General features: G+C 37.6%; 1 protein-coding gene across 1 annotated transcript in view; it reads left to right on the top strand.

Annotated features, from left to right (window-relative positions):
• Trhde (thyrotropin releasing hormone degrading enzyme) overlaps window positions 1-12,052 on the top strand; it is a 438,539-nt gene that overhangs the window by 416,490 nt on the left and 9,997 nt on the right. Inside the window, exons 16-17 of the mRNA XM_051172782.1 lie at window positions 9,951-10,118; window positions 10,659-10,799. Coding sequence (XP_051028739.1) covers window positions 9,951-10,118; window positions 10,659-10,799 — 309 coding nt within the window. The remainder of the gene's footprint in view (window positions 1-9,950; window positions 10,119-10,658; window positions 10,800-12,052) is intronic.

The raw sequence follows: 12,052 nt of genomic DNA, 5'->3' as shown, positions 1-12,052 counted from the left end.
TGAGTCATCATAGAATTTTTAATTTTTCTATTTTTGTCGTGATCTGTGATGGACAAAACTGATTCTGACTGCATGGCAAGAAAGTCCTAGTGGCTCTAAGACATGACAATTCTGTCGTTGCTCTCAGCTTCTCAGGGGGCTGAGCTTAAGTCCAGTGGCGGAGAAAAAGAACTTACAAATCCTCTACTTCTTCTTTATGATGTTGCTTTTTCATTGCTCAGTGCTCTTCTTATCTTTCACACTGATGAGTGTTTTTGCTTTGACACTAATTAGCAGTCTTTCCATCTTTTCTTTGATGGTTCCTCTGTGTGTGTGTGTGTGTGTGTGTGTGTGTGTGTGTGTGTGTGTGTGCGCGGGCCTGTGTGCTATTCTTCCTAGGGCTCTCTCTCTCTCTCTCTCTCTCTCTCTCTCTCTCTCTCTCTCTCTCTCCCTCTCTCCTCTGCATGTGTGTGCGCTTTAACCATTACATTTTATTAAATGGTCGTATACTTAGCTTTTATCACCCTTCTCCCTGCTAGTAGGACAAAAAAGTCCTACATTATGTATAGAACATAAACATTTAAAATAATTTCACATGCTTTATTTGAACTTAAAGTGAATATCATTTTCAAAGTGAAAATTTCCAAATCCTCTTAAAAGGAGCATAGTTATATTAAACTGTTGTTTCTCTGTAAAGCATTCAAATCTTGCCACCAGCCACTAGAAAGAGCAGTCCATACCACTTTCATACATGCAAAATTAGAATTTCAAGAAATATTGATCATCAGCTCAGAACACTTTCAGATCTATTAATTATATTTGTTCCCATCAGCACCTGGTTCCATTGTGTTGGTCTTCCAGATGATGGGGGCAGTGCAGACTGCTGTGAATTGACTTGTCTTTGTTCTGTGATTTCAGTGTTCCTTTTGTTATGTTCGTGCTCACTGGGAATAAGCATACCCTGAACATGAGAGGGAGAATGTTCTAGAGCAGAGTCTTCCTAGGTATGATGTGAAAGTGCTTCACTAATGCATTTGCTGTCTAGTGGCTTTTACACTGTCACTGGCTGCCTCTACTGGGGCCATCATAGAGACACTTCATCACACCAGCACTCCTCTTGGATGTCAGAGCTGTTATAGGAATTCCAAGGAGCATCATAATTGATTAACAGATGCCAGAAATTTAGATCTCATTATAAAGTTGTATTTTATGTGACTGCATTAAACTTGAAAATTAGAAAAAATTATTTGTTTCTTGTTTTGATTGTTTAAAAATGCTTTTTAAAATCCCATTAATCACTCGGCTGGTTACTACTTTATTCTAAAAATTGTTGAGGCTAGGGTTATAGCTGAGCTGGTAAAATGCTTGCAATGCAAACACAAGAACCTGAGTTTGGTCCTCAGCACTCAGGTGAGTAAAAAAGACAGGCATAGTAGTTCGTTTCTTGTTATCTAGTGCTATTGAGGTGGATGGGGAAGCCTAACATGGTTGGTGAGTGCCAAGTCTTCAAAAGAACACTGAGGACTGACACAACAGCTGAGGTTGCCCTTTGACCTAACCATATATGTACGGATACACACACACACACACACACACACACACACACACACACACACACACACACACACACACGCAAGACGAGAGAGAGAGAGAGAGAGAGAGAGAGAGAGAGAGAGAGAGAGAGAGAGAGAGAGGAGAGGAGGAGAGGAGAGAGAGAGGAGAGAGAGGCGAGAGAGAGAGAGAGAGAGAGAGAGAGAGAGAGAGAGAGAGAGAGAGAGAGAGAGAGAGAGAAAAGAGGGAAGAAGGTCCTTAACACATTTCATGATGATCTTTATTGTTCCCAGCATTGTACTGTGCACACCACAAAGATAAAAATCCATGCCAATACCACGATAAGCACAGGGCAGTGTGCCTGCCACGCACAGGATAGAGATCATCTCCCGTCTCCATTGTAACAGCCCTGTCAGGCATTACTACCCCTATTTTCCAGGTGAATGATCTGACATTTAGGTGCAGAGTCCCACATTCTTTCTAAGCAGCTTTGAGTTTTATTTGAGGTGGTGGTCTTGGGGGCAGTGAGGAGGCTGAAGAACTGAGAAGGCAAGGGAAGGAGGCACAGGGCACTGCACATAAAGTCAACCTGGGTAAAAGCAAGTTGTTTTTTTCAGCTGGGTACTTTAATTTCATGAACTGGCGATCCTGGAAGACTAAGGAGAACAAATAGTTTTAAAGCACGAGACTTGGAGTGCTGGCAATGAGGCCTCGGCCGTAGCTGTTCATCATGTGAAGAATTGATAGCCAACCTTTCAAATGAGTTAATGCGATGTTCATTAATTAAAATTAATTAAATGTTGGGCCCCATTCCGTATTGATGGCATGTGAAGCCCCATTGAGAGGCAGTGGCGTTCTGAGATAGGCTCCTTTGAGCAATATTTCTCATTGTCTTCGAAAATAATTAAACCCGCATTTCAATGTTAATACGATCACTAATGAAAAGGCTCTTGTACTAACAGAGCAAGAAGGAACTTTGGAACCCTTGAACTTTAGCCCTGTCCAATTAGGATGAAAAAATGAAGCCCGAAGCATTGACCTTGACTCACCCTGACTAGAAACAAACTGCTGGCCAAATTAGTTCCAGGGAACCCACTTGAAAATAGATGAATATTTTTATTAAATATAAAAATATATATTTAAAGTAGTATCGATTTTTTTCTTCAATCAATGTAATTTTTCTTTGGAAGATGCTTTGTTTTAACATTTAAATCATTACTAGTATCATGTCTGCACATTCTATAGAGGCTTCAATGGATGAGTTTTATTCTAATAGTAAAAGCCATATCTTTGCAAATGTAGTTAAATATTTGATTATTTCCCACATATCAGCGAAATTATTTAATTATTAAACTTGAAGTTATAATTTAACAAAAAGACTAGCTACCTATGACACTTGGACCACTGAAAAATGTTGTTAATATTCTTCTGTTTATCCCTTCAGTCTTCCCGATGAATAAACACATTATGTTATTTAATTAAAATTACATTAAATTTATTCCTCAACGTGGTGGTTTGAATAGGAATCGCCCCCAATAGACTCGTGTGCTTGGCCCATAGGGAGTGGCACTGTTAGGAGACATAGCACCATTGGTATAGGTGTGGCCTTGTTGGAGGAAGTGTGTCACTGTGGAGGCGGGCTTTGAGGCCTCAAGCTAAGCCTAGTGTGGCAGTCTCCCTCTGCTGCATCCAGATGTAGCATTCTCTAAGCTCCTTCTCCAGCACCATGTCTGCCTGCACACCACCATGTTTCCCACCATTATGATAATGGACTAAACCTCTGAATCTGTAAACTAGCCCCAGTTAAATGTTTTACTTTATAAGAGTTGCTCTGGCCATGGTGTCTCTTTACAGCAATAAAACTGTAATACAGACATTTAACTGTATCATAGCATATATAAAGCATTCTGATCATTCTTTTTCTTTTTGTAAGACAGGGTTTCTCTTTGTAGCCCTGGATGTCCTGAAACTCACTCTGTAGGTAGGCTGGCTTTGAACTCACAAAGATACACCTGCCTGTGCCTCCCAAGTGCTGGGATTAAAGACATGCGCCACCAACATCCTGCCCTTCTCATCATTCTTATCTCTATACTTTATCCTTTTCCCATCCACATGACTTCCCAACCTTCCTTTTCCTAGGTTCACTATTCTTTTTGTGTTGTTTCATGACCACTGAGTTTAACCAGGCAATCTTCATGAAATACTGGAGTCTCATGGGCTCACCAATAAGTACACTAGTGAAAACAATAGCTTCTACTCCCCGCTCCCCAGTATCCATTCATGCCAACAGTTTGCCAAAGAGAGGGAACAGCTTTCTGAACAGGATCTTGGGCAATTGTCTTACATGTTTGCTTACATGTCTTAATTCTAATTAATTAATTAAAGTATCAGTTTACTGTGATTTAATATCATTTTAAAACTGTTATGGACTGAATATTTGTGTCCCCCACAGAACTTCTGTACTGAATTCTTAATTACCTAAATGAACTGTGTTAGGAGGTGTGGCCATTGAGAATTAATTAGGGCATGGAGTAGAGATCTCACAGTGTAAGCTTCTTTGAAAAGAAACAGAGAGCCGTCCAGCCCCAGAAGGCAGCATTTAGCTTCTTTGAAGAAGGATCTCACCTGAAACTGATGTTACTACCAGTCACAAACTTCAGTTCAGAGTTGGAAGGAAGAAATCTGTTTGTAATAAGCTACCTGGTTTATAGTTCTTTCTTACAGTAGGTCCAACAGACTAACACGACTATTATTTTTGCTCAGGTTAAAAAAAGAAACAAAACCAAAATCCCTGAAGAAATGTCTTTCTCTTTCTCTTATTTAATTTTTTATATCTACTTCCAAACTATTTTATTTTCAAGCAATTGCCTTTAGCAAGATAAAAAATTAAATATATCACTGAAACATGAAAATAAAGGGTCCCATAATGATATGCTGAACGTCTATGTATTTAAAACTTTTATCATGCAAATTAACTCTGTCATAATCCTGTTTAAGATGAGAATGGAATGAAAACTATAGTACAAGTCACACTAGTTAGGCAATAATTTCTGCGGTGGCACTACTCTAAGATAAAAGCATTTTATTTTGGCAACACATTACCCATTCTTCTTTCATCCAGGTGACTAGCTAAGACTTGCCCAATGTCCATGCTTGCATACAATACCCAAAGAACTCAAACAGAGCTTTCCTACCAGCAGTTAAAATCCCATTAAAAGATTTGCTTCCGAGGCAACAGTTAAAAAGAATTGACCTTGGGGATCTTCACATGTTCATAAACCATTTTCATGTTCACTAGGAAGGGGCCCTCAATCCCTGTAATCTTGATATCCAATATCTCACAGGACTCATTTGTACCATTCATAACTATGGGTTCTGTGGATTTCCTAGCTAATGCTTTACAAACAAATGAGCTTTTTCATTTATTCTTAATGACTTTGGTTTATACAAAGAGATCTTAAACTGTCCCCAGAGCAATCATTTTGCGAAAATGTTATTAGAACATCTTTACAAATTTAGAAACAAAGGGGGGTTTCATTAACAATGAAAGTCATTGGGAATTGAGGGCCCCTGGCATATCCAGTTCCTACCAATCTTGCTTTACTTTCAGTAATGAGGAAAAATGATCTTGTGAACTATACGTTGATTCTTTATCTGGTGACTGGCTAAGGAAGAAGAGTTACTAGAAAAAGCAGCGTTCTTGGGCTAATCAGCTCTGTCTTAACTCTTGAAGGAGATATATGCAATTATACCTCCTGGTATCTGCTAATTGAGCCATTTCTTTCCTGAGATTTGCTGGTGGGGGTGTTTCCAATACTGAAGACTATCTTTCAGGATTTAGATTATCTATTCAAACATATATGTGTTCCATTTTCCTCCTCATCAAGTTTGATACGTGTTCTATGTACAAAGGGACAGACAGCTTGTGACAGGACTAAAAGTAGACCTGCAGTCTTTTGCAAAGCACATCCATATTATGCAGCATTTATCTTGACTTACAGCTGCAAATTTCTATATAGAAACCTCTTCTCTCATTCTACATAGCTTCCTTTCACAGGCCTGCCCAGAACACTTACATTCTATTTCTTCAGCATATAGATCACTGTATCCAAACTTTTATAGCTTGATTTTTTTCAAGTCTTCTTCTCATTGTTTGATGTACACCAATTTTGCCATAAGGTAGATCTCTAGACTACTGTTAAATTATGTCCTTGTTCAGACACAAAGGGTGTATTTACTGGGTATACTGGGTACCATGACATTACTAGTAGGCATAATGGTTTGGTTTTTTTGTTTTTGTTTTGTTTTTGTTTTTTCTTTCTTTCTTTTTTTTTTTTCATTAGAAGCACAGCCTTGCCAACACCCAGTACTTTTGAAAGATGACATTCTTAACATTGCTTAAAAGATAAAATTCAAAAAAAACTTAGAGGTATCATTCATGCCCACATAAACTCTCAGAGAATTACAACTAGGTCATACCGTCAGAAAAACCTCTCATCACTAGGCTTAGGTATTCACAAAGGTGCATCCTTAAAAGATACAGCAACCTTGCAGTGATCTGCTTCACCAGTCTTCTCATTCTGACAGATCTGACAGAGATTAGCCACCTGAGAGAGTTCAGAGACAGCTTTGGACTAGAAGATACAGAGGACTTTCCTTAATGTTCAGAAAAAAAAAAAAAAGATGGGCAGGGATTCCAACTGTTAGTTTCCTGTGGGGAGATGCTGTAACTGTGCACACAACACCCTCACTTCTCTGGGGCTTCCTCCCAAGAGAACATTTGGCTTTCTAGACATGGACTTCTGATGCATCTAATGTGATCTAGACACTTAGGGAGCATGGAGACCATGGGCTAGACAGTTAGACTTCACAATTTCTCTCCTAGCTCAGGACAGAGTAAGCAGAAGCCACAGCTGTCGGCTATTTTCTGAGAAGGAACTGGTTGGTTTAGTCCTTCCAGAATCCAGCAATGGTGGTTTGTATAGGCCTTCTGTTGCATGAAGCTTCTCTAGAAACCTGAGAAGGAGGGTGATTTGTGGAAATTCCCTGACATAATAAAGGCCAAAAATGAAGAAACCAGCAGACACATCTAGAAAGCCCTCCTTGACAAGATAGAGTTAATTGTCTACTTGTTAGTGTAAAATCCCTATGGTAAGTATGTGCACTTAAGCTAAGATAAAAAGAAAGAGCAGGTTAAGAATTTCAACAAAGATTAACATACTTAGCAGTATCAGAAGGGCATGGAAATAAACAGCTGAACGAAAATTCACTTGAAGGGTTCACCAGCAGACGGAAGAAAGCATAAGCATCAGCAAATCAGAGACAGCTCACCAGGAATAATTATCATAGGGGAGACAATTTATAGGAATGTAAGAACATGAAGAAAGATGAAGGGGCTTTTAGGACACTGTCAACATGAGCACTGGACAAGTCCGTTAGGGAACAGACAGAGTGAAAGGACCAGAAGCTGTCTGACAGAGATGATGGCTGAATCTTCCTTAGTCTGTGGAAGGAATCAGCATGCAGGTCCAAGGAGACCAAGAATACAAAATACAATTCTTCCCAAGAAATCTACCCAGAAATACATTGCAACCACTGGCACCACTAGTCTCTAAGATGAAAAGGTAGAAATAGAAAATATCCCCCCCCTTTTTTTTTTTAGCTCAGAGTCCCTTGTGCTATAAAAAGTAGTTGATGACACAGATGTCACACAGACAAAAATAATAATTCAACACAGACTACAAAAAGAACAACTCGGAACAAGGCATTCCACAAAGTGTTATTTTCAGCCTCTTTGCAAAGTCTGTAACATGTCGTGGCCAAACCATGTGTTCACTTGTGTGTGTGTGTTACACCATCTAACTCATATGGCCAGCAGTCGCCTTAGATGATGAACGAAACAGCCTTTGCTAATGGCTGTAGGATAGTGCTCATAAAATTTCAATGGAATATAGTTTAACATCTATGCTTAATGTTTTTTTCTCTCTGTGTGTTTTGGACTTTTATGCATGGAATTCTTAATATGGATGCTGGTTATGTAGCCATAGAAACCCTAACTCACTGGGCTCTATTCTCATCTTCTCTGATCTGTCAATATCTCAATGAATTTCTCTTGGAAAGTAAAATGTTACTAAAGTACCTGGTATTGATGGATGAGATTGTGATTTCAGTAGGAGTGCTAGACTTTTGGGGGCTTTACTTGCAAAGTTCTGTATCAATTTCTCAACCAAAGTCATTCAGTAATACAGTATTAACCTCTACATCTCATAAGTTTGGAGAACACCTAGCCTTTTTAAATTAGTGCTGATTTATTGACATCTGAGTGATAATAGATTATACTTATTAACAACTGAATATTTTCTATAACACATAACAACAATAATCTCCTTTGTGATTTTAAGCATGCACTGTGGCACGGTGGTCATAAACAGAAAAAAAGATATCTGTTTCACCAACTATTGACAAGGGCAGACTCTTTTTTTTTTTGTTTGTTTGTTTGTTTTTTTTGTTTTTCCAGACAGGGTTTCTCTGTGTAGCCTTGGCCATCCTGGACTCACTTTGTAGACCAGGCTGGCCTCGAACTCACAGCGATCCGCCTGCCTCTGCCTCCCCAGTGCTGGGATTAAAGGCGTGTGCCACCATGCCCAGCAAGGGCAGACTCTTGTTGATGGCTTCTATGGAGTATCTAGGCAGAGGAAAAACTGTGATGCTCTTTGGTGCTATGGGTTGTACCTCTGTACTCCTCCTCTACTCCTCCCTCATTAAAAAGAACAAAGAAGGAAAACCCAGGGGAACAAATGCTTGCCTGGTAATGCTGCTGAGTGAAATGGTTTGCCATGCTGCAAGCAGTCCTTCATAGACACTGAAAATGAATCTGATCCACTCACCAGCAGACACTCACACTTGCTTCTGCTTTCCCACACTGCTTTAACCACACTAGTGTTTTATAGTACAACTCTAAGTGTTTAAAAATCATTGTTTCTGCCTGAAACTCCGAGAAGACAATCTGTGTAGCCACATTCAAATTATTAATGGGAAATGTAAGTAATAGACTAATGAATATTGCAAAAAGAAGAGATACACACTTTTCAACTTAAAAAAAAAGTCTTTGAATATTTCTAAAGGCAAATACCAGGAAATGTGGCGTGTTGTGGCTCACCACTGTGAGAAAGTTGGCTTGCAAATTTATAATTCATGAATCGCCAAGCTTAACTAAATTCATGCTAATTTTTCTCACTCTGACTTTTTATTTTGAAGTCATAGTAATAGTTTGTTATTCTTTTATGAGAGCTGTACAAACATAGTGGAAAAGGTCTTTCTTAGTTGTGTTTTATTGTTTATCATTAAAATGTATGATCCTTTGTACTTGTAATGTTTAAGGAAATTACATCTAGTTAAAAAATATAATAAAAATGGAAGGGTGGCTCAGTTGGGCGCAGTGTTAAGTTAATGACACCAAAGTCATGGGTTTGATCCCCTCTATTGGTGACATAAAAATTCCTGTAGGTTTTATCTATGGCTCAGTGGTTAAAAGTACTCAGGTTCTTCTAGCAAACTTGACTGTGGTTCAATTCCCAGAAACCAGCTCAGCTGGTTCACAACCTGTAATTCCTGTTGCAGGGAATCCACCTTGACCTCTGATCTCTCCAAATCACAACCTGTTAACCAGTACCGTGGGATCTGCGCCACCTTCTCACCTCTCCAGGCTCTGGCACAAGCTTGATGCAGTTACATGCATTCAGGCCATCACATATATGCATTTCTTTTCTTAATAGATTTATTTAAAGACTTTAAAATAAAATTAGTTTCTCTTATTCAAATAAATTAGCCATCTACTTACCTTTGTTGTCATTTCCTGAGTATATATGTATAGTGGAAGCAAATTTTCAGAGGGTGATTATATTAATGCCATTGAAAATATAAAGGCCAGAGGCCAGAGAGATAGCTCAGTGGTTACGAGCACTATCTGCTTTTCCAAAGGACCTAGGTTCAATTCCCAGCACCTACGTGCAGCTCAGAACTGTCTGTAACTCTAGTTCTGAGGGTTCTGACACCCTCACACCAATGCACATAATATAAAATTAAATAAATTATGTAAAAAGATTCTGTTTTTCAAAAAGAGAATGTAGAAGACTTTATTTTTAGTTCTTTAACAAAGTCTTTGTTGTTAGCTTGTTTACTGATAATTTTATGAGTGTAAACAAGAATTAAATTAAAAACTTCCTTGGAATAAGAGAGAGTATTTTATTTTCTAGTCACCAATGTAGATGAATATTATTGCTATGTAGTGTTACATTCAGGAGAAATATAATTGACAGATCATCTTTTAAATACTGGCTCTAGGAAAGCAAAAAGGATCTTAATTTTCAAAATCATAAAGCTTTTGATTAACAGAAAAGCACCATGGCTTGCTTCTTTAGAATACCACTAAACGTTAGAGATATCGTCTACTGCACCGGAGTGTCTCTGCTGGACGAGGATGTCTGGGAGTTCATCTGGATGAAATTCCACTCCACCACAGCAGTTTCTGAGAAGAAGATATTACTAGAGGCTCTCACTTGCAGCGATGACAGGAATCTATTAAATAGGTGAGACCATTACATTTCCCAACTTACTTTTGTAATGAGCATATCATCTACACTCAAGCTGCCCTAGGGTTGATTTTATTTTCTTGAATATCTGGTACTGTGAAATGTGTCACTATGAAGCAAATCTTTCTGAGGATAGGGAAACCTACATGGTGACATGTCTAAAGCAACATGACTTGAAAGATGTCACTGTTTATGACTAATTATTTTATAAAGTGTCAAAAATGTGTTTTAAAATATTTAATTGCGAAAGCAAACATTTTGTGTGAAGAATATGAGAGTGGAGTTGTGTCAACAAATAACATTTGTGATTTTTCCCATCCCACAGATATTCTTGGAGATCAGTCAATGCATTTCATGAAAATGCTATGAATTCTATTTATAACTTTTAAACAGAAATATTTCTGTGATTGTTCATTGGGAAAGTTTTAGCTCAAGCATTTTTAAAGAATAAGACTAAATTATGATTTTTTTAAAGTTAAGATTTAAAATTCTTAAAAATTTTAGACTAAAAGTTTTCTTACAATTTTGTCCTTATAGGCTTTTGAATCTGTCTCTGAATTCTGAGGTGGTGTTGGATCAAGACGCGATTGATGTCATAATCCATGTAGCCCGAAACCCACATGGTCGAGACCTTGCCTGGAAGTTTTTCAGAGACAAATGGAAAATATTAAATACGAGGTAGAAATATCAATCTAATCATGCCTGAATGAATAAATGCAACCCAACATTTGAGGAATAGACAAATAAGATATTTTTGGTACATCTATGAACCAAATGATAAATTTAGATTTTAAAATATTCAGCAAAGAGGGCTGTTGCCATTCCTTGTAATTCACAATTTTAACAGTTCTCTAGCACTCCTCATTTAATAAAGATCAACAGCTTTAATTAACGGGAATGAAGAGAGTAAGAAATGTCTAACTAGGCAACTTTGGTTGGAAATTCATCAAACTGCATTAAAGTCAAAATCCTTTTCATAAAACTTGTAAATTCTGTGTATCTTATGGAATAAACCATAAATCATATAGAAATGCTATTTCAACAAGAAACTTTACTCTTGTAGACATGTTTTCAATTCTCTTTAGATGTAAATATCATCAAACACCCAAATAAGATAGTGACACAGAGAAGGCACATTAGTCACTTGGATTATTATATTATTCCAGCTGCTTTAGAAATAATTCCCAGGGTACCTTGCTTTATAGTGAGAATTCTTCAGCTTCAATTTTAGAAAATATTTCATTATGCATTTAAATATATTATAATAAATGCTAATTTATGTCCCTGATAATCTCTATGGTATTTTAAAATTAAATCTATTATGGAGCATGTAAATGCAGCATGTTATTCTTCAACATAACTTTTCCCAGATAGTAAGAAGACCTAACATTTTATCTCTTAAAAGCTGATATAAAAAAAAAAAAACAATATGCTTTTTACTCCTTTATCAGTCATCCTTGCTTAACAAGTTCATCAGAGTGGGTTGTCACAGTTACATACATTTTGAGCTATGGCTTCTTTATTGCCAGAAATCACTGATATAACTGTTACACACATTGACATTTTTTGTGTTTTCAGTTCATGTCTTAGAAGGATAGGAAAATTAGAAGCTGTGCTGTCATTGTTTTAATAATAAGTCATGAAACAGGCAGTAAGGAGAAACTAATCCATATGAGTATTTCAGTTAAAGGATTTCAGAACATACCCCAAACATCTGTTTCTTTGGTTTTTTAGACCCCAGCTCGATAGACTCCATATGTAGACATATATCATTTATTTCCTCTTACTCTGTTTCTCAGCCAGTTTATTTTGTCCCTGAGAACCTATGGCCACCATTCAAAAGGTAGAGAGGTTGGGTTTTCAGTCTATAATTACAGTAATGCGTATCTTCACAAGGAGGAGTGCTTTTATTGGCTCCTATTCCTTTAAGT

This window comes from Acomys russatus, chromosome 31 (assembly GCF_903995435.1).
Source record: "Acomys russatus chromosome 31, mAcoRus1.1, whole genome shotgun sequence".
NCBI lineage: Eukaryota > Metazoa > Chordata > Mammalia > Rodentia > Muridae > Acomys > Acomys russatus.
The sequence above is the reverse complement of the archived record's forward strand: the minus strand, read 5'-3'. Positions and strand labels throughout refer to the sequence as shown.